The sequence below is a fragment of the Tenrec ecaudatus genome, chromosome 6 (assembly GCF_050624435.1).
Source record: "Tenrec ecaudatus isolate mTenEca1 chromosome 6, mTenEca1.hap1, whole genome shotgun sequence".
Taxonomy (NCBI): domain Eukaryota; kingdom Metazoa; phylum Chordata; class Mammalia; order Afrosoricida; family Tenrecidae; genus Tenrec; species Tenrec ecaudatus.
The window spans coordinates 164,275,457-164,297,864 of NC_134535.1; the positions used below are offsets into that span (position 1 = coordinate 164,275,457).

The 22,408-nt window shown below is 44.2% G+C and overlaps 1 protein-coding gene across 1 annotated transcript in view; it reads left to right on the top strand.

Annotated features, from left to right (window-relative positions):
• Positions 1-18,369: 18,369 nt before the first annotated feature.
• Positions 18,370-22,408, top strand: part of CACNB2 (calcium voltage-gated channel auxiliary subunit beta 2) — a 402,030-nt gene continuing 397,991 nt past the window's right edge. The window contains exons 1-2 of the mRNA XM_075553410.1: positions 18,370-18,392; positions 21,079-21,730. Of these exons, the coding sequence (XP_075409525.1) occupies positions 18,370-18,392; positions 21,079-21,730 (675 nt within the window). The remainder of the gene's footprint in view (positions 18,393-21,078; positions 21,731-22,408) is intronic.

The window sequence follows — 22,408 nt, forward strand, 5'->3', positions numbered from 1 at the left end:
GGAAAGGTGGTAGATGTGGAAAGAGTAGGGGAGAGCAGCAGAAGCAGGTATTGGAGCTATTGGGGCTCAAACCCAAGAGAGGGGGTGACTCCCTGTATGTGGCGACCAAGAGGCTGAACAACTGCTCTAGAACAATTGGAAAGATATTAGTTTACTTGCAATAAGGGGGCTTGCAGTCTGGGAAAGCAGTACTGCATCCAGCGGCAGCTGGCTGGACAGGAAAGGATCCACAGTGGGGGTCCTTTTGGGGCTCTTTTTATATCAGGTCATAAAGGACTCTGTGAGAGGTGGGTCACTGAGACTGTGGGCACCAGGAATTAAGCACCTGAAACCATTTGGTAGGTTACTGCCACCAGATCATTAGCACCAGCTAATTTCTTGTGATAAGAATTTCTTGTGATAGGTGGGAAGGAGGAAACATCACCAGGCGGGTCGGGTCTGGTCCGGCTATGTGCCGGTGAGGTGAAAAATAAGCTAGAGGGAACTGGAAAGGTCTGCTTAGCTGAAGTGTGGCCCTTGTGGAATGTTAGCCATCCTCCTTACAGGAGCAATGGCTGACTCGGTAGGAGAAGTCGTTACAGAACGCCAAGCAGAAGGCTGCAAACTGGCTCTAGGGATGCCAGCCTAAGAAACAAGGAAACCTTACAACAGGTTATCATAAAGATGCAGGTAGGAGATGGTGGTCGCTAGGACATTCGAGTTCCAAATGTCAAAAAGTGGTCAGATTCTAGAGAGACATTGTGGGCGCAGGCGGGAGGAAGTTGAAAAGGAGGAGTCTGAATCCTGGGATTTCAACTTGAGTAACTGGAAGGATGAACGTTGTACCAATTGATGTAGGGAGGGCTTGGGACAAAGGGTTGGGATGTGATCTGTGAGGTCAGTGGTTTGAAACCACCAGCTGCTCTGAGGGAGCAAGACAGGGCTTTCTACTGCCAAAAGGGGGCTCAGAAACTTTCAGGGTCGATTCTACCTATAGAGTCGGTATGAGTCATCATGCGCTCAATGGTAGTGAGTTTGATTTTGGCTTAATCAGTAGTTTAGTTTGGATGATCATGAGTTAGAGATGCTTTTCCTTCATTCCAGCAGATCTGTCAACTGGGCATTGAGTATTTGAGATAATTGCAGAAACCTTATAGATGGCTTCTGTGAGTCAGATTTGACTCTACAGAAGTGTGTAGTTTTGGTTTTTGTTTTGGACTAGGGGGGGGGGAGTCTGAATTGAACTAGAGATAAATATCTGGCTCTAATCAGGATGTAGCTGGTACTTAAAGCCAAATGACTGCCTGAGAGTGCAAATGGAGAAAAGCAGGGGATCAGGGACTGAGAACTACCATCCTCCACCATTCACAGGCCGGAATGTGAGGGAACCGGCCAAAGAAACTGAGGAACCGAACAGCAAGATGCGAGGAAAATGAAGAGTGGGCTGTTCTGGGGCCAAGTGAGGGGAGGACTACATCCAAAGCCCATGACCCCTCAAGAAAGATGAAGACCGAGACACAAAACTCAGGAGTAAAAACTGGGGGGGACTTGAAAGCGAATGAGAGGGGGGAAATCGGAGGTGATGAGTGATTTGAGGAACTTTACTAAGGGGAGCAGAGAACTCAATTGCCAAGTGGAATTGGGGGGAAATGTGGTAAAAAAGAATTTTGCTGGTTGGTTGGTTTGTTCACTTGCCTTTTTTAAAAAAAGCAAACTAAACAGTGGTATGCTTGATGAGCAAAGAAGTGGGGAACGGTAAATAAGGTCAGACACCATGAAACAATTCCGAGCTCCTTGTCTTTGAGAAGGTGAGAGGATATAGGCTCTCAAGCGTCAGCAGAGGCCGTAGCTTCATTAGCTCACTTCACATGAACAGAATGGAGAGTTATCTGTTTGCCTGAGCCAGCACAATGCTTTGTGCATGATTATTGCTGAATGTCCATTCCTTATTGACGCTGGCTATTTCGCGAATGAAGAGAAGAAAATAACGCATGCTCTCCTCTAGTCTATCCTCCTCCCCTTTAAACAATATCGATCTATGCCGTACCTTGCCGACTATTGTGTACGATGCAATACTCCATCTTTGATTCACCTAATGCTTCTTGTGGTACAGGGCATTGACTGGGCATCTAACCCATGTCTCCTCAGTGGACGGTGAGAGTTCTACCACTGAGCCACCACTGGCCCCTTGCCTAATGCTTCTTATGGATAAAACAGGAAGCAATCAGAGGGGAGACGGGGTGGAAAAGAGCGATTGACAGACAGGGGCAGACAGAAAGAAAATTATCCATGGAACTTCATGGGAGGTTTTCATTCAATTAGAGAGAGATGTTCCGTTTGCTGCCCCTGACTGATGGATAGCTAGGTCATGGTCAGGACAACCTCGTCATGACATCAGCTCCTCTCCTCGGTCTCCCATGGCTCCCTTCCTCACGGACACTTTCCTACCCGCTTCTCCTCCCTCGTCTCTGATACTGCAAGTTTGGGCTCTTTTCCTGTGTTCCCAACGGGCTCTCCACCCCCCCACAAACAGACTGACTTCCTCTGTGGGACAAACTTTTTTCTAATTTTCCTTGCAAAACTCGAATCCACTCTGTGTTACTAAATTGGTTCTTTTGCCTCTCCCTGCCTAGATAGCCTTTTCTTAACATTGGTGAGAACTGACCGACCCCAGAAAGGCACTCTGAACTTCCCTTCCAAACATTTCCCATGAAATACTCTTATTACCGATTTTGCTCTAATTTAGCTATCTATAACTGATATCTAATTTAGATACCTAGAAACAAATGAGAACATGGCTGAACTACTTTAAAACGAACGTAGTAATTAGTAGTAATTATGTCTTACCTGCCACACCTGTGCTTGACTTGGGGAGCGTCTGGGCTCAGTTGTGAGGAATTCACACTGCAAACCTGGCTGCTTCATAAAAGCTCCTGGTGCCCCTGGGCCTCCAATGTCATGTGTACAGGGTTAGCTATGGAGTCTTCAGAAGAGCTAGTTTGGACTATTCTAAGTCCTCCCTCAATTGGGGCCTCTGAGACTCACAATCAGCCCAGCCTAACTTGTCTGACTCTGGAATTTTCTTTTGCATTCTTAATAGGTGTCAGAATCTATGCAATGAAGGTGCACGTTCTATATTTCAATCTCTGAACTTTAATTTAAAAACTGACGTTCCCTGTTGACTTAGGTGTTGACCTGCCATATGTACATTCGAGCTGGTTTCAGAGCCGCTGTCGAAGGACTAAGTAGAGGATGCTGACCGCTCCTGTTAGTTGTACAAGACTGGACACGTGATAATTAGTGAGTTATGATACGGCCTGGCACAAAAGGACAAGATGGGATATTAATTATTTCATTCACTAACATCTGTTTCCCAATGAACCTTTAATGGCAATAGATATTGATTTCTTGAAGTTGATTGGTCAGGTAGCAGTCTTCTGGATTTCTTTTTTTTAATTATTTTATTGGGAGCTTTTACAGAGATAATATTCCATAGTTCACTCACATCAAGAATCATTTTATAGTTGCTACCACAGTCAGTTTCAAAACATTTTCCTTTTATTGTCTTGAATTCCTTGATACCAGCTCCTCTTTATCCCCTCCCTCCCACACTCTACACCCCAAGGACTATTATTATTATGATTTCCCTACAATAGTTTTCCCCCCAGAATTGCATCTATTTGTTGAAACATTTCGATCAATGTTTCAAAAATTTCTGAAATCTTGTTTTTTTTTGCCAAGGCCTCCAGTGTAGCCTGGGATGTCTTGCTTTCTATTGGTTCTTGATCACGTGCCTGAAATCACTGAAGACCAACAGGCTCTTTTTGTTACGGTGACTCTGTATGTTCCTTCCATCTTCTCGTGACACTCCCTACATTGTTCACAAAGATGCCTTAAGCAATCTCACTGCCACTGAGTCCATTCTGACTCACAGGAACCGCACAGGACACAAGAGAACTGCCCCTGAGGTTTCCAAGGCTGGAACTCTTTCCAGAAGAAGAAGGTCTCACGTTTCTCCATCAGAGCAGCTAGTGGGCTCAAACTCTAACTTTCCCGTTAGCAACACGCCTCACAATCCACTATGCCAACAAGCAAAATTGAAGAAATAGAGCATGAGATATACTAAGCCTGCAATGACAGTGACCTACAAAGTGATACAAGGCTAGAGATGTGGGCTGAAGGAGTCTAAGTGGTAGACAGGAGGATACCCACAGATAGTGACAGATATGACAGAGGATACATATACCTTTGACAGATTTCCTGCAAATATGTCCATGGATATGGCGGAGCATACAGAGGCCAAAGTTATGAAAACATTTTGGACATGCCCCAACAACTTGACAGAATGACTCTCTGGTCCTGGGGGCTCATGACCATGATCCAAGTGGAACGCTAAGGTCAATTGGCATAACATAATTCACAAAGGCAACGTTCTACATCCTACTTTGGTGAGTAGCGAATGGGATCTTAAACGTCCAGGTACAGCTACTAGTCTCTCTCTGCATGAAGGTAAGAAAAGTGATGAAAATGGAAGATGCATGGAAACAATAGGTCCAATGGACTAATGAACCTAACAAACAATACCAGTCATCATGACACCAAGACCAGAAGCATTAGATGGTGCCCAGTTCGCACTACTACCCACTCTGACAGGGATCACATTAGAAAGACCTAGATAGAGTGACTCAAATCTGAAACAGAACTCAAAGCCATAGAGGGAAAAAAAAGACACAGAGATTGATGGAACCGCCAAGTATGTGGCCATCAGGTCTGGAAATGAACTCACCGCTGAGTTCAATTTTCAACCAAATAGTGAAATGTCTACGAGGGGAACCGCGAAAGATGCTCACTTTAGACAATCAACCATGCGGGATACAAAGGCAGCATTGACCCAAGAACAAGGTTCAGAAGGGTAAGAGAAAGAGGTAGAATGGCGGCAGAAACACAGGAAGGAAAGAGGGGTAAGTGATGATGCCCTGGAGGGGCTGTGGTCAAAGCTTGCATGAATTGTTGAATGGATTTATAATAATTAAAAAAACTTTAACAAAAAATAAGTAAAATGTGAGTTAGTAGACAATATGAAATGCAACCACCACCACATTCTGAAGTCATTCTCCAGTGGTCACCAAAAGTCAGGCTTACTAAATTAAAGCAGGGACATCTGAGCATGTGGTGACTATGTGAAGGGAGGATGGAAACCTCAAAAGCATTTGCTCTTTCTAGTCAGCAGATGTAATGAACGAGTAAATATTCCATAAGCCAGCATAGGAGTGGATATGAGGTCAGAAGGCAAGACGCAGAAAGGCGGACAAGGGAGGGTGTAAATGTTTCAGCAAGTTCGGGGAGAAAAGACACCAAGGAATGGCAACAGCACAGGGTCCCGTTCCCCTTGAGGAAGCAGTGGACCCTCGGGGCGGCACACGGCCCTGTTAAAGTACCAGTTACTACGGGGTCAATTCCTACACCTTGGGACCCTTCTGCATCAGAGTAGAACATTGCTCGCAGGTGTTTTCAATGGCCTTTTCATTGGTCGCTCATCCAGCCAAGGTGCCTCTGGGTGAATGCACACCTCTAAACTTTTGATTAGTATCCGGCTGCTTTAACCAGCTACACCACCAAGGCCCTCCAAGAGGGGTTTGCCAAGAGTTTTCTAAATAGCCAAGCAACAGGGCGGAAGCAGTGTTTTGATTATCTAAATTAATCTCTGGGTCATGTTCAGACATGGATGAGGAGATAGAGACCGCGAGACCACCAGACTACCGATGTCTCCTTGTAGAACGGGAGCTATCCAAAGGTGCTGCTGCCGACTACATGGAGACAGGGAGGCGGGAAACGCAGGAGAGCTCTGAGCGACACTGATAAGCATTTGGATAATTTCCTATCTGAGTGGATGGAAAGGCAAAGAAGAGCAGTAGCCCTGAGGATTCAAGCCAAGGCAGTTAAGAGACAGTATTTCTATTGTAAGGCAGGGAGCTACGGTGACAAGCCTTTACTCCTCTTACACGCAACTCTGTTTGTTTCTGTTTTGATTGCACCCAAAGAAGGGTTGAATTGGTTCATCAACAAGAAAACTTAAATGTAATATGTTATGTTTTGAATCTAGAGCGCCTACGGGACTATTTTAATTAAAATGAAGTGATCTATTAGCAATCACTGGATAGCTGATTTTGGACTACTGGTGTATGGAGGGGAAAGTTGTAGAGTATCAGCTCTCTGCTTCCCCCCCGCCCCTTTTCTTGTCTGCCAGAATGATGATGATGATGATGATTATATTGTGTGTGTATGCGTGTGTGTGTGTGGGGGTGGGAGAGGGTGTGTGTTTGGGAAGCACAATCATCGCTATGAAATAGACAAGAAGTCCTTACCCTGTAAGTGGCCAGAAAATGGGCAGCATTGTGACTAGCTAAAAGCCCAGTACTTAAAGGATTCAAAGCTACAGAAAAGACACTGACTCAGAAAATTTAGCACGCTAATTACGATGACCTCTTAGACTGTGCGTTTCTTTCAGACACACTGCTCTGAACTCTTAACTGCTGCCAAATATGAGTGTCCGGTAAGCCGCCTTTGGGGAAGATCATTCATTCACTCTCTTCCAATGGGAGCATGACAGAGAAGACTAGTCAGTGTTTGTGGCCTGGTTACCATAGATTAGGAGTTCTTTGGGGTTCTTGGAAAGGTTCGTCCATGGCCACCTGGGCAGAAAGATTTAGAGATTGGAGATCCATCTCGGAAAAGCCAGCCATTGAAAAGCCGAGAGAGCACACTTCCGTTCGGATACACACAGGGCCACCAAAAGTCAGAATGGACTCAGAGACAGCACGTTACCATGGGTTAAACTCTGTATACTTATCATGACATTTAATTTTCACAATCCCAAGAAGTTCATGTTTTCTAATTTACGAGCAGGAAGCCTGGTCTTCAAAGAAGCGGAATGAGCACTTCTAGACCACATAAATAAGCATTAAAACATTGTGGGGTTTCATTCAAATATGAAGACTTGTACTATTGGGGCTGTTTAGATTCAGGCCTATTTCACAGTGAAGTTACACCGCTGATGAAGCAGTACTTGATCAGCTGCTCATTGCTCTACCCCACATCTCCCCAGTCTTTCTTCCTCTCTTAGAATATTATTGTTGCTTGACAAAACCCAATCACGGTTCTAGACGGTGACAAAGTTTCACAATTTAAATTCCTGTTTGGTTATATCTGTTTTATGATTCAATGTTCTAAAATTGCTCACTCGTTTCAGTAGCATAAATGATCTGTAGACATCTTCACACATGCATCATGGCGGTTTTTGCCACCAGTTAGCTCTTTAGCCTTGGGCACATTTGTCAGCTTTGCTGAACATCTCTTTTCTTTTTTTAAGGCGGGGATGATAACGGGGCCCCTCTCGCAGAAGTGCTGCCGGGATTAGATGAATTAATCTGTGAAATACGTGCACAGTGCTTGGCCCATAGTAAGGCTCTGGGACATGTTTTAAAATATTCAAATGACATGCACACATGCCATAGAAACATGATCTTTCCATTGCTTCAGGCTCAAGTTGCCTACCTCCTTTTAAAAACTATGATCTCTTCATTCGGATGATGATGATAGCGATCCTAATTATCTCAATAATTACCAGCACATACGCTATTTTCTTTTAATAACCCAGCCTTGCCCTTACCTCCCTGCTGGTATGGACCCCATCACGGCAGTCTGAAGAAACCTAAACCTGTCTCCAAAGCTGTTATCTGGTGTTGGTGGCTGTGATCAAAGACACGCTTTTGTTATCCTTAAATGGACCTGTGCTTAAGCATAGCATTTGTCTTTTACAAAATCTTCTGAGGCCTTCCTGGATGAAAGAAAGACATTTTCTATGTTATTATCACCATATGGAATCCTGTGTCTGTTTTGTGTCGAGGCACTATGTGACAACAGTGTGTCCCTTCTCCAAAGTCCTCAGGATACACCTGGAAACGGATTTGCCAGGAAATTGTGGCGCTTCATTAATTCACAATGTCTTAGGAAGCACTTGGAGGCAAGGCAGAAAGGTAGAACCATCTTGGTAGAAAGGGCTATGTGAGGACCCACAAATTCAACCCTCTTACGTGACTTGTTAAGTGTGAAGAAGACACTGCCCTTAAGTCTGTGATGCAGAGAGCTGGTCATTCTGACACCTGGATTTCTTATTAGATGAGCAGAAAACATGTCTAAACGTGCTGAAGAGTTCTCTTATCTCAAGGTGTAGTGAAAGAAAACATTCTCTCTTCCCAAATACAAACCAGCCCGTTCCTCTCACTGACCACAACGTTGCAGGTTTCAGCATTCTTCTGCTGCTTTGCTTGGCATGGAGCGCAAAGGCCTGGAATGATCCAGAATCTTTTTTTAAGGATTCCTTGTTTCCTTTGAAGAGGGCATCTTCAAACAAGAATAAAAAGGGAACTTGTCATAGCTGCAATACAGCGCTTCACCGGCTTCCAACTCCTCCTGGTAAAACCATGGAGCTGTTGAGTGTAATGCTGAAAAGGAATAAAAATGTATTGCCATTCTCTTCTTTCAAAGCAGAGGAAATTAAGATTGACACCATAGGTCCTTGGTGCTTCCTTTGAGAACTGGTTTATGAGTCTTCTAAATGCATCTTTCAGCACTGTTCTCAGAAAACCACTACCTGCGCTTCCATGGACAACCACCTATCCTGTGTGACTTGGATTTATTATTGTTAAGCCATCAATGCTACACCCCTCAAATGGCAGCATGCAGTTCCCCACTTTTTGAAAGGAAAACACAGAAAGCAATGGGGATGCGGAGTGCATTTATTGAAAAATAACCAACACGTCAAACGACCTTTCACTTCTGGCTCTTCGAGGTCGTTGAATGACTGAATTCAAATATTTTGAAAGACTCCTCACTAAGTCTTCTGTGTTCTCCTCTCGATTCAAGGAACTCAAAGAGCAACTTCCATGAGCACTCTAGTTCACAGAGATTTGTGACGATGGCTTTTTCTTTTTTAGAATCCCCATCCCTCATTTTCACACACTTTAAAGAAGCAGGATAAAAAATCATCTATATTGGCATTATTATCAGTTATTATCTGAGAGGCGCTTTTAAAAAATTGTTTGCTCCTTGATCATCAATAACGTTTTGTTGTAAAGTTCATCAACAAGGGCCATATAGGTAGTATAATTTTTAGCCTGCTCTCTGAAGTAAGTCCACCAGGCCGCTATTGTAAAGATAAGAAGGTAACAGTTTTCCCAGGGGTGTCACAGCTAGTCAATGTCAGGATGGGGAAGAAAATCAGAGGGTAGATGGGAATGCCAATGATTCCATCCTTCTCTCTCCAGCAGATCCTTGGGAAATGCCACCGAAATGCCCATTTTAAATCTGTGATGACTCTAGAACCATCACACTGAATATTATGTTCAGGGAGACGAACTTATGGATGAATAACCATATAGTCTTTGCTGGATTAATATGAATATTGTGCATCACTGTTGCCTGGGAAGCTGGGCTCTTAAAAGTTTCATCTGTACAAACTTTTCTGTGCCCAAGAAGGAAGACAATGACAAGATTTAACTGAAATGTGGTCTAATTTGTCAAGCTGAATGACATCAAATCACCACAAAGCTAATTCATCATTTGGGGATTCCCAGGTCTAAAATGATAAATGTGTCATGCCTTCAAATGATTGGCAGGATTTCCCTACCTTAGAGTGATATCAAAATTCCTAACGGATGTTTGATTTTTAATTATATTTATCTATATCATTTTAATTACATCTGATAGAAAACTCGACTTGTACAATATTATATTGTACAACATGTGCGATATTAAAGAAACTTGCTTAGGATATTCAAGGGTATATTTTTTAAAGTAGACTTCTGCCCACTTCAAAAATAGTAAGACAGTTACGTAAAGGAAGATTGTCTTCAAATATGGTGAGGTATTCTTTAGAGTTGTTACCATTTAAAGTTTGTTGTTTTTTTTTAGACTCTGTTGAAGATAATTTCCTGAGTTACATATGCCTAGTGGGAGACTTGGGTTATAAACCAAGATCTAATAATTAAATAAGAAAGACAGTGGGTTAGAAGCACTGCAGAGTCTGGATGAGAGATGTCCTTATAGCGCTGACCTTGAAAGAGCCATGATGTTGAGGACAGTTAAAATATTGAATTATGTGGTAGCCTAGAATAACAAAAGAAGATATCCAGACCCATTATGAAATATCTTAAGAAAAAAAGATGTATTTTTGTTCTAAATACATCTTGGGAATTCAGAAAAGAGTAACATTTATTCCCATTTCCTCCTATAAAGACAAAAAGCCGAGGCTAAGGAAGTGAAGATTGATCAGCTAAAAGCACTGTTAAATACAGTCAGGGAAAGAACAAACTTAATTGAAAAATGAAGACTGTTATTCCGGGAGTTGGAGTGGCATTTTACTGTGTATCCGTCTGCCCTCGAAAGGCTGGGAACGGTTAAAAATAGACACGAAGGAAGAATCATAACAAAAGCTAGGGACATGTCTGTAATAAAACTGAGAGTGGGCTAGGACGATCCATTCTTTTCATGGTGTGCACTAGCATTTGTTAAAGCCTGATGGATATTTTGCTTAGCTTTATGAGTTTGGTTGACTATTAACTGCATCTTTGGAGACGATGTATTTTGCCTGAGCATGAACTTGAACTCACAGCAGCTTCGATCCAGCGTGCTTTACGTTTTCTGAGGCTCTGTTTTCCTCACCTCAGGGACCAGATTCCATCCTTGCCCTTTGTATATATGGGGACAATAGCATGAGGTGCTATCTGTAAACCGAACTACCCGGTCCAGATCCAAAGTATGCAAATATTAAACATTCAAACCTCCAAGCCAAACTGACTGCCAGCTAAGCCATTCATAATGAGTCTGCAGGGCGAGGTAGACGGTCCCTGTGGTTTTCTGAGCCTGTCGGTGTTTATGGCTGTAGAAAGCCTCATCCTTCTCCCACAAAGTGGCTGGTGGATTTGATTTGCTGACCTCATGCGTACCAGCCCGGCTCATAACCCACCCAACTACGTGACCAGGGCTCCCTTTGCAAACATTACTTTCCCTGTGAAAAGAAATCCCTCTGTGCCCTGAAGTCATTCCATTTAGGTTTCTGTTTTAATACGTGCACTCTGTTTTAGTTTTACTTTTACTTTTTGCTTTTAATACGAAGTTTCAAAGACGGTTCTTCTTCCAAGGGAGAGTGCCACGGAGCTTTGAAGCGAAGGGGGAGCCTTTTTCTATGCTTTCCAGAAAGAAGCTGACTCACACTCTACACAGGATCCTTTGTACAGGGAGGTTATCATCAAGGGCCATCTCTGAAGAACCACATTCCAATCACGGCTTCTCTTGGTGTGTTTTTCCAATTCTTTAATCATCGGAGGAGGTGGCAGGAGAACACAAAAAATGAGAATGCAAAGCTCTGTGCTTTCCCTGGATTCGTTTCATCGGAGGTCTTGGTGCGTCAACAATCTCCTCTTATTTGTCTAATAAAGGAAATACTCAATTACTTCCCGGGGTCCATGTGGCAACTGATATTTTTTCCATCATTTGGAATTGAGGTTTATAAAAGGAGTACAAACATCCCTGAACTTTCCTCATTCTGAAAGTGTTCTATTTGTGGAAGACCACATTCAGGGGGAAATTCATTCCATTTAGGTCCCAGATTTTAAAATCTACTAGATTTTAATCAAGTACCCAGGCATTATTGAAATTCTGATCATGAATTCAAAGATATTTCCATTTCATGCTCATATTTGTGGATTCCGCGAATTCATAGAATTGATTTTCATGAGCTGTGCTGCTTAATTTTATGTCATTAATTTGTCAGTGGCTCCAATTGCCTAACCTAGAGGCTAGATGAGGGGGTAAAAAGCCTGAAATTTTATGTTAGTTGTTTGGGCATTGAATTCGTGCCCCCCAAATAACTAGGTATCTTTTTCTCAGAAAATAAATATGATTTCTTTGCGTCCATAGAAATGATGTACCCATCACACTGTAGGTCTCTTGTAGGGCTTACCCATTATCTAAAACACTGGATGTGCATCACACATACACACCCACAAAAGGTGATATGTCCTAATAACCTATAACTATAACTTATGGTTCAAATAATAGTTGCTTTCCTTAGGAGAAGCCAGTCTGCAGACTTCTGGTGAAGTAATACCCAACAAGACTATGGCTTGAGTAACGTGTGTGATTACATGAGCAATTTAAGATGTTCTGGTAGCCATGCTGAAAAGGTAAAAAGAAGCAGGTGAAAACATCTCAATGATGGAATTATTTTAACTAATCTGAATCATTTAAAATATATTTTACCCCAATGTCACAACAGACACAACTCACTATACCATTTGAGTATCTTATCAAAAGAAAAATTTTCATGAGTTCTTTTTCTGCCCCCCCCCCAAATGTTGTACTTTAAAAATTTTCAGAGGTAGCCCATTGGACAGAGTAATATTGAAATAATAGTAGTAGAGTGAGGGGGGTGGTAGAAAAATTAATGAAAAAGCATCTGTGCTTGAAAGGACATTTGATTTTATCCTGGTGCTTTTTCATATTTGTATGCCTACATCCTAAAGCCAGACAAAAAATTTTCCCTAGCAGGGAATAACAGATTTTGAACATATTTAGAAAAGGCAAAAAGACTGCCTGTAACCCCTTTCTCCGCTGCCTGTTCACAGCACAAAATATGAAAGATTAAACCATGTCTTTTATGTCACAGAGGAAGCAAAGACTAAAATCAAATATTGACTCCACTTATTGTGTGGTAACAGATGTAAAGTGGTTGATTGGTCTGAAATGTTTGCTCAGACTCTCAAAAACTCACTGCCGCCAGTTAGATTCTGACTCAAAGACACCCTTTAGGACTGAGTAGAACTGCCCCTGTGGGTTGCGCAGACTGTATATCTTTATGGGAGTAGAAAGTCTCATTCCCTCCCCCCACCCCCACCCCCCCACACAGAGTGGCTTGTAGTTTTGAACTGTGGGTCTTGGGTTTAGAAGCTCAGTGTATAACCTATTAGGTTACTAGTGCAGCTCTGAAATGCTCTCTAGTTACATTTAAATAGCTGGGTTCACAAAAATTTGCATTACCCGATGAATATTTAGTGGGTGCTACAATAGTAGCTAAGACCACAAAGATGAACACAACAGCTTCTATGTACTGCCAGCCTGACGCAGCAGACAGAGAGATTACCACGATCTGGAGGTACAAGAGAATAAGAGGGTGGCTAGGATCAACTATCTGGGTGACAGATGGCTCAGTGGTAGAATTCTCACCTTCCACGGGGAAGAACCGGGTTTGATTCTCAGCCAATGCACTTTGTGCACAGCCACAATCTGTCTCTCAGTGGAAGAAACTTGTGTATTGCTAAGGGGCTCCTCAGATTTCAGATGAAGATGGAATCGCAAGAAAGGCCTGATGACCTATCTCTGAAAAGCAGGCATGGAAACACGGAGTCACTGGGTCCAATCCCACTGTACACCGGGTTGCTTTGAGTCAGGGGCAAAACACAATAGCAAGTAAGATGTCTGGTATAGATCTGACATTTGATATTCTGGCAATAGATACTCTCTATACTTATTGCAAAATCATTGTCAATACAGGATTTCAAATACACACGAGACCCCTACTATAAGGGTAAACCTAAGACAAAGACTCTCACACCAACGAGAATGTACTTTGGATGTTACCAAGGGGGCAGAGGGTAAGGTTAGGCAGATGAAGCAATGGGCTACAACACTGATAGGTGATGACTTGGTAAAGGGGGCGATGAGACTGTAGAATCACAAGAAAGAAAAATCAGGAAGGGGGAGAGTGTTGTAATTCTTCAGTTTCTTCATCACTACCTTTAGTGATTGGTACATACATTTTAATAATAGTTGTATTGATTGGATTTCCGCATATATGTATAGATATTATCCTATCACAGACAACATTGGTCTTCAAGATAGAATTTTGAAATGTTCTTTTTGATGTTCCTGAGTATGTTACAAAGTTACATTCTTGCAATATAGCTTTCCCGAACAATTAATTGAAAATATAAAATATCAAAGCTCAGGGATAAATAGATAATTTAATATCACTACATCTACTATAGAAACAGACTAATAATTTAAAACTTTTCCAAAAAGAAAACTCCAGATCTACTGATATAAATTTTAAAGAACCAAAAGATTAGAATTTTAAATCATGTACTACTTATTTCTGCCTCACGTAAAAGGAGTCTGGAAATTGCCACTCCAGGATTGGTAAAGTAGTCGTATGGCACCACCCATGACTCATTGTTTTTTCTTTATTCTATTTTAACTTAAGTATGTGACTTCCATAGAACTTTGTTGTCTAAAATGCACATGCAAGGATTAACTCAGGCCTCCACGGTTTGGCCACTACAAAGGAAAAAGGTGGACAATAAGCTCTCTCTTTTTAACAAGAACTTCCCAGAAGTTTCATACCACATGCAGTTTGACACGCATAATTTAGTCATATCATTGTATCTAGCTGCAAGGGAAGCCAGGAAGCAAAGTCTTAATTCCAGGTGTCTGTGCGCTCTGCTAACCTCTTTAACCAAGGACGATGAGGCAGCTAGGAATCTCGGCTACAAATAAACTGACGACGTAGACTGGGTAAACACAGGTGTGGGTATTGAAAAAAATAGGTCTCAATAGTCTACAGTCTTGTAATATGTGTGTGTTGCCCATATAAAAAGACGGTTGGTTGGTAAAGTGAATGCACGGGAACCCAAAAGCTTTGCTTTGAACGGTGTCCGTCATGTCAGCAGATAGATCGGGGCCAGAGACAGGAATGGGGTAGAGTGAATTGAATATTTTTCTTTATCAATTGTCTGCCTGCTCCTTCACTTTCCAGCTTTATTTTCAAACTCAATTCCTTCATCGTTCTTCTTTCTGTATTCTGTTCTTCTTGCCTGGACCTTGCTGCCCTGATCGTCTTACTCCCCCGCCTCTCTCCACACACACGCGTGCACATACACACACAGTAGTTCACGCTTCTACTCATCATATGCTATCTGTGTCTTGCCTGCAACACTGTAGGTTCTGTGAGTACAGAAGCACTATTTGGTTCAATCCTATGACTCTTTTTGTCCTGGATGAGAGTGAACGTGTGCATGTGTACACCCCACACAGGATAGTGTGAATTCATGAAATCTCTCCGTTTGACAGCTCTTTGTCAGACCAGCTCTTCTTTTGGTTAAGTACCTTGTTGTCATCATCATGGCATGCCAACAAGAGAAATAGGTCAATATTCTCTGTCAACCACCCCAAAACCCTGCACTTTAGGCTGTGTGGTAGAGCTTGTTTGAAGACACCAGAGAGACCACTGTAGTTTACTGGAAATGAGTCTTAGATCCGGGGTCTTCAACGCATGGTTATATCCTGCTTCTGCCACTTGTCATAAATTTCTTCTTGCTGTTGTTAGGTGCTGTCAAGTCAGTTCCGACACACGGCAACTCTATGTGCAACAGAACAGAGCTGGTCCTGTGCCAGCCTCACAATGGTTCCTAGGTTTGAGTCCATTGTTAAGGCCACAATGTCAATCCATCTTGTCAATCCTTATTCTTCCACTTTCCCCCCTCTATTTTACCAACAATGATGTCCTTCTCTCGGGATTGGTCTCTTCTGACATGTCCAAAGTACTTATGAGACAGTCTCACCATGCTTACCTCTAAGGAGCTTTCTGGTTGCACTGCTTCCAAGATAGATCTTTTGTTCTTTTTAAAATTTCTAATAAATTTATTAGGGGCTCATACATCTCTTATCACAATCCATACATACATCAATTGTGTAAAGCACATTTGTACATTCATTACCCTCATCATTCTCAAAACATTTGCTCTCCACCTAAGCCCTTGGTATCAGCTCCTCATTTTTCCCCTCCCTCCCTGCTACCCACTCCCTCATGAACCCTTGATAATTTATAAATTATTTTGTCATATCTTGACCTCTTCGACGTCTCCTTTCACCCACTTTTCTGTTGTCCATACCCCAGGGAGGAGGTTATATGTAGGTCCTTGTAATCTGTTCCCCCTTTCCAACCCACCCTCCCTCTACCCTCCCAGTATTGCCATTCACACTACTGGTCCTGAAGGGATCATCTGTCCTGGATTCCCTGCGTTTCCAGTTCCTGTCTGTACCAGTGTACATCCTCTGGTCTAGATTTGTAAGGTAGAATCATGATAGTGGGGTTGGGGGAGCGAGGGGAGCATTTAGGAACTAGAGAAAAGTTGTATGTTTCATCGTTGCTACCCTGCACCCTGACTGGCTCTTCTCTCTGAGACCCTTCTGTAAGGGGATGTTTATTTGTCTACAGATGGCTTTGGGTTCCCACTCCACACTCCCCCTCATTCACAATGATATGATTTTTTGTTCTTTGATGCCTGATTCCTGTTCCCGTCGACACCTCGTGATCACACAGGCTGGTGTGCTTCTTCCATGTGGGCCTTGTTGCCTCTGAGCTAGATGGCCACTTGTTTACTTTCAAAGCTATGTATTTAAATGTATTTACAAAACAACCTTATCACCTTCAAAATACTCTCCATCACACCATACATTTGTCAAATCTGTGATTCCATTCTTGGAAACCATTTTCAAACTTATCTGTTTGGGCGGCTGACAGCACCTCCCTCCTTTTTCTTCTTCACCTCTTCTACTTCATCAAATCGCTAATCTTTCATGTCCCTCTGCATTTGCAGAAACATAAAGTCACACAGAGTGAAGTCATGTGAGTAAGGTGTGTGGGGCAAGAGAGGCATGCTGTTTTTTGCCAACAATGGGCGCACGGAGATGGCAGCATGAGCAGGTGCATTGTCATGGGGGCAAAACCAGTCTCCCATCTGCCACAAATCAGGCCACAAATCACACACAGTTACACAGTCTTTTCAGAACCTCTAAATAGAAAGCTTGATTAACAGTCTGACCTGGAGGAATAAACCCCAAATGCACTATGAGTCGACATTTTTATCCATTCTGGAAGTTCATGGACGTCCAGAATGAGGTTTGTCATCCATTGACATTTCACTTTTGAAACAAGGAAACCACATGTATCCTTCAGTTTATGCCATAGCATTGTCCTTACAAGCTGTGTTCAACATCACAACAGTTTCTGCGGCATTTTTCCCAACCAGGAAACAAAACTTCACAGACACATGCTGTTTTCTGAAATCAGCCATCACCACAAAAGAGGTTCAAGCAAAACTGCTTTTACAAAAAAATTCACTGTGACCAGAGAGAACCTTCTGAGGTGACGCCACAAGGTGCACTAACTGAGAGCGAGTTGCTCAATCTCACCTAGTAGGAAAAATGCGTACTATAAAAGCTCCACTCCACCCAGCACAATTATAGGGTTTTGTTTGGGGGGGGGTTACCCCCCATGTATGTATACGTGTGTATAAGTATGTGAACAAGTGGAATGAAAAGATAGTGGAATCTTTCCACAAACTTTTTGAAACCAATATACCCAATGTGTGTGTGTGTGTGTGTGTGTGTGTGTGTGTGTGTGTGAATAACTTAGCACAAAGTCTGGAAACTAAGAAACAGAAATATCAGTTGTTATACATATTGCAGGATTGAATGAGAAATAAATCAGATAAGAAATGAATTTGCTTTGTAAACTACAATATTACACATGATAGAGTTTTCTCTCCTGGGTAGTTCTAAAAATTTATAAATCTTATTTCTTAAAAAATCATTCCTCCGAAACTGAAATTAGCTTTTTCTCACCAGTTGTTCATTTTGGGTTTAATGGTTCACGATTCTCTCTCTCTCTCACATACATACTCTTAAATTGGATATAAACATTCCAGCATTGTTACACTTGTCTGAGCCTTTATATGTGTTTAATCCACAATCTGTAACAATGTGTGTGTATTTCCAAGTGTAAGTTTCTAAATCACAAATGTGTAATTTAGTGGAGGACACTGTACTAAATCAGGCAGATGGCTATTAAAATGTGATTGAATCAATACAATGAAAAAGTAGCCCATGATGTCTATCTCTCTGAAAATGCTCTTACTGCAAGGTTTTTAATGTAGTCACAAATCTGCTGGCATCTTGCATGGTCAGAACTGTGCTGGATTGTGTTCACCTTGAGGTACCTCCGAAGAAAGACTTGGCCATCGCCCTCTGAAAGCTCCTTGCCTTGAAAACCTGACGGAGCCTTCTACTCTGTACACTCAGGGCCACCCTGAGGCAGGCTCTGCTTAAGGACAATAGGTTTGGGCATGCTAACATAAGAAGGAAGCATTTGTTGTCATGGTTTTTCAGCTATAGGGAAAACACATCAAACCCTCTTTTAAACTTCGAAATTCTTTGGCCAATGGTTCTTACCTGCCTCTGTTCTCATTTCAGAGCATTTGGACTGTTCGGAACATGTCTGTCCTTCACAACAGCTGGTGAGTGCACCGCAGCTAGATGCAGCTTGAAGAAATTAGTCATCTGCCTTTGAATGCCTTTGCTAATGATTGTACAGCCATTATTGCTCGGGTGTCTTGCATCTGTGTAATTTTTAACATGTAAAGAATTAGGCTTTCCTTAGTCAATATTTTGCTTTCATCTGCAGCTTTTTAATGCTGGGCAAATTAAGAGTTAAAAATCAGAAAACAGCGCATGGTTTTTCCAGCCTTTTATGTCAAAATGTGTTTTTAATGGCTTGGCTTTCCTTTTGAGAGGTAACACATTGTTACTTTTGGTTTAAAACTGTTCACTAGACCCACTCAAGTGTAAATGGGTACACTATTGTGTTAGTGTTCAAAACGTGCTAGCGTGAGTATAAATCAAGACGTCATATAATACTCTCCTTAGAATCATGATTACATAATTGCACTCCACGTTAAAATAATAAAGTTACATGCTATAGTTTAAGACAAACGAGGACATCGCCTTCACACATTCATTTATTCAACCAACATTTTCAAGCTACCACCAAGCCCAGACACTGTCCTTAGAGCTGAGGAGACTTAGATAAATCAGACTATCACAGACCTCCAGGAACTCTGTCCAGTGGCAAATCCAACTAAAGCACAAGCAAAACCAGACCAAGTAAAACAGAACCCCCACTGTCCTCCAGTAGACTGATTCCGACTCATAGCAACCCCACAGAACAGAGAAGAACTGTCATAGGGTTTCCAGTGCTGTAATGTCTGCAGAAGCAAACTGTCCCTCCTTTCTCCTGCAGAGTGGGACCAAACCACGGAACCCCGCTTAGCACAGAAAGTGCTCAACAACTGCATCATGAGGGGCCCCATCTAATGGCATAGTGAAACATAAGGGCCCCACTTCACAAGTTATATGAAATGACTATGCTGTACCGTATCACACTTGAACCTATCACTCAACCTTGACTTGTCCTTTGGCTATAAATTCAAGCATTAGTGCAAAGAATTTGCAAGAGTCTTTGGATATTGTGTGATCGTTATAAAAAAATCTGAATCCTGATAAAATACTCTTTCCCAAATTGCCATAATTGAAAGTGAACGTACAAATAACCAAGTATGCTCTAAGAAACAAGACAGATGTCAGAAGCAAACACCCAGTTTCATTAAACGTGATGTTTTCAAACCACGTTAGAATTCATCCTTCATGAATTATGCCCTTCATTTCACAAGGGCATGTTGATTGGTTTCTAAGTGCTTACTCACTAGATGGATAATAAGCTCTAAGAGGTCACTGCCATGATTCTGGGTGCCCAGAGCTGTCCGTGGGCTCACAATGGAAGCTGACTTCAGCTTTGTTGCATGAGTATTAAAGAACTGCCTGAAGTGCCCAGGTGAACAAGTGGTTCCAACTCACACCGAGTTTACAGTTTATTCTATAACTACATTTCACGTTACCTCACGTGTATAAGTGTAAACACGCTCTCGTGATGTAAAATCAGATTTTATCAAATTATCTTGGGGCTAAAATAGACAAGGACTCTAAACTTTTAAATATGTCTTTTTCCATTTTCACACACACATATAAGAACAATACTAATAAATAAAATTTAAAACAAAATCCTGTGCAGGGTGCTAGGGAGACTCTCCCCCAAGACTGCAGAGTAGACTGAGCCACACCCAGGCCCCCTTCCCTTCCCTGGTCCCTGATGGCAAGTGCAGGAAGCCTTCCCAGTTCAGCTATCTGTGACTTTTCCAAATGGCACATGGTTTTTACTACAAAGACTTCAATGTTTCTGTTTCACATTCAGTAACATTTAAATAAAAATGGCACTTGTAATTAAGTTTAGGAAAGTCAATGGGAGGTTGGGTCTTCTCTAACCAAGCTATGACTCAGTCCATAAAGTGCAGTCAAATCAGTACCTGGTGCTCACAGAGTTGAGAAAGCATGTTGGATGCCATAATCATTTAAGATATCACGGCCAAGTATAAAAGGCAGTGGAAGCCTACTGTATTTATTATGTTGCTGCATATATATTTAAATGCACCGAAGTGTACAGATTGCATTTTACAAAACAAATCGGATGTCTGGGAAGCTTTCCCGATAGAGATTTCCACTAGTAATTCTTTCAGAAGTGAGAAGCCCTCTATTGTTGAAAAAATGTTTATGGGAATATCTGAATGTTCTCAGTAAAACATTCTTGCTATGGCCACTACTTACCATGAGTTCATGATGTTAATTTTAATGCTCTCTTAAGGAAGCACGTATTTTGTCTAAAGCGTGACATCAGAGTGCTCACCCCTAAAGAAAATAGTCCAACTTGGGTGGTGGGTGGTGGTGGTGGGGGGGATAGTGCTATTTGGCATCAGGGAACAGACTGAGATAAACAGAAGTCAAAAAGGAAAACTTTGGAAGTCGTTTCTGAAAGTGGTGCACCAGGACCTAGCTCCAGAGGTCGGCTGCGAATTAAATTCCGGTGGGATCCCGGGCCTGGGCTCACCATCCCAGGTCCTTTTCTGGTTCTCTATTACAGAGTTCTTTAAGTGTCCCCATGGGCCAACTGGACGTTCTTTGCAGACACTTGCTCTGTGAGGGCGCGGAGGCGGTCCAGCTTCTGAAACATTCAACTGGGGAACATCTCGCATCCCTGCACCCCGGGGTCCCGAAGATGGAGCCCTGAGAGTCTGAGGGTCCTCGCTTTGGAAGCGGCTTTGGAGAAGCGGGACTGGAGCGCTGCATCGGGAGAAAGGACCAGCCGGGGCGCCAGGCCGCGCTTTGGTGGCTTGGACCAACTTTCCGAGGCGTGTGCCCTGGCGGCGGGCGCGCAGCCAGCGCGGCCCGGCGAGCAACTTCGCGGCGGCGAGTCCCGGTGGCCTCGTCGCTCCGGGCTTCCGACGCGCCTCCCCCTGCGCTCGCGCTGCCCAGCTCCCTCCCTCCCTGCTGGCGAGGACCTGCCCGGCGCCCGCAGCTCCCGTGCCCGCCGCCGCCCTGCGCTCCCCAGGACCCCCCGCCGGCCCACCCAGCCGGGTCCCCGCACCCCCTCGGGGCTCGCCGGCGCCCCGCTCGGCCGGACGGCACAGCTCCGTGCCGCGCTCTGCTAGCGAGGGCGCGCCGGGCGGCCGGCCGGGGCTCGGGGCTGCCCCCGCGGCAGGCGCGGGGCGGGACCGGGGGCGGAACACCCCCCCTCCCCCGAGAGGGGCCGGCGGCGTCCTGCGAACGGACTCCTCGCGACTCCTCGCCCATGGTCCAAAGCGACGCGTCCCAGGCGCCTGGCACAGCGGCGGCGGCGGCGCAGGAGCTGCAGATGGAGGTGCTGGAGGCCGCCGCGCCCGCGGGGGCGCTCGGAGCCGCGGCGCAGGTAGCGAGCGCGCGGCGCGCTCCCCTTTCTTTGTGAGGCGCGCGGGCGCTGACCTCCGCCTCGGCCCGCTCTCCCGGGACCTGTGCCCGCTCAGCCCCCCACCCGGACCCCAGTCCCCCGCCGCGTCCCCCTCCGCCCCTTACCGCGTGCCACCCACCGCTCCCCTAGCTCCCGCGCGACCCTGCCCTCTGTCGCCTTTCGCGGTTTCTTCGCCGGCTTCCATCCCCCCCCCCTTTTCCCTCCCGCTGCTTCTAAAAAGCAAGTGGAAAAGGGCCGGGGGGGGGGGGGCACCCGGTCTTCAGAGGCTTCTCCCGGGCTGCTCGGGCCAGCCCCCCGCGCCCCTGCCCGGGAGAGGCACATGGAGAGCCATGAGCCAGGCGAGTGGAGTGGACCTGCTCACGATCGTGAGTCCCGGTGGGCGGGCGGGAGGGCGGGCGGGCGGCCGGGGCTCTGCCGCGCGCACCAGGTGCCCCTTACGCAGACCCTCGGCCAAGTCTGAGCCGCAGGGGGTTTGTTTTCCTTTTAGGAAGCGCAGGTGGGTGGGCGGAGGCAGGTGAGTGCGGCCGCTTTGCCCCTTTATTGGACCCACCTGCTTTCCGCCCCTGGAGCGGTAGGGACGGGTCTTGGCAGTTCTTCTGGACCGGTCCTTAGGAGCACCGGATCCCTGGTTCCCCTCCC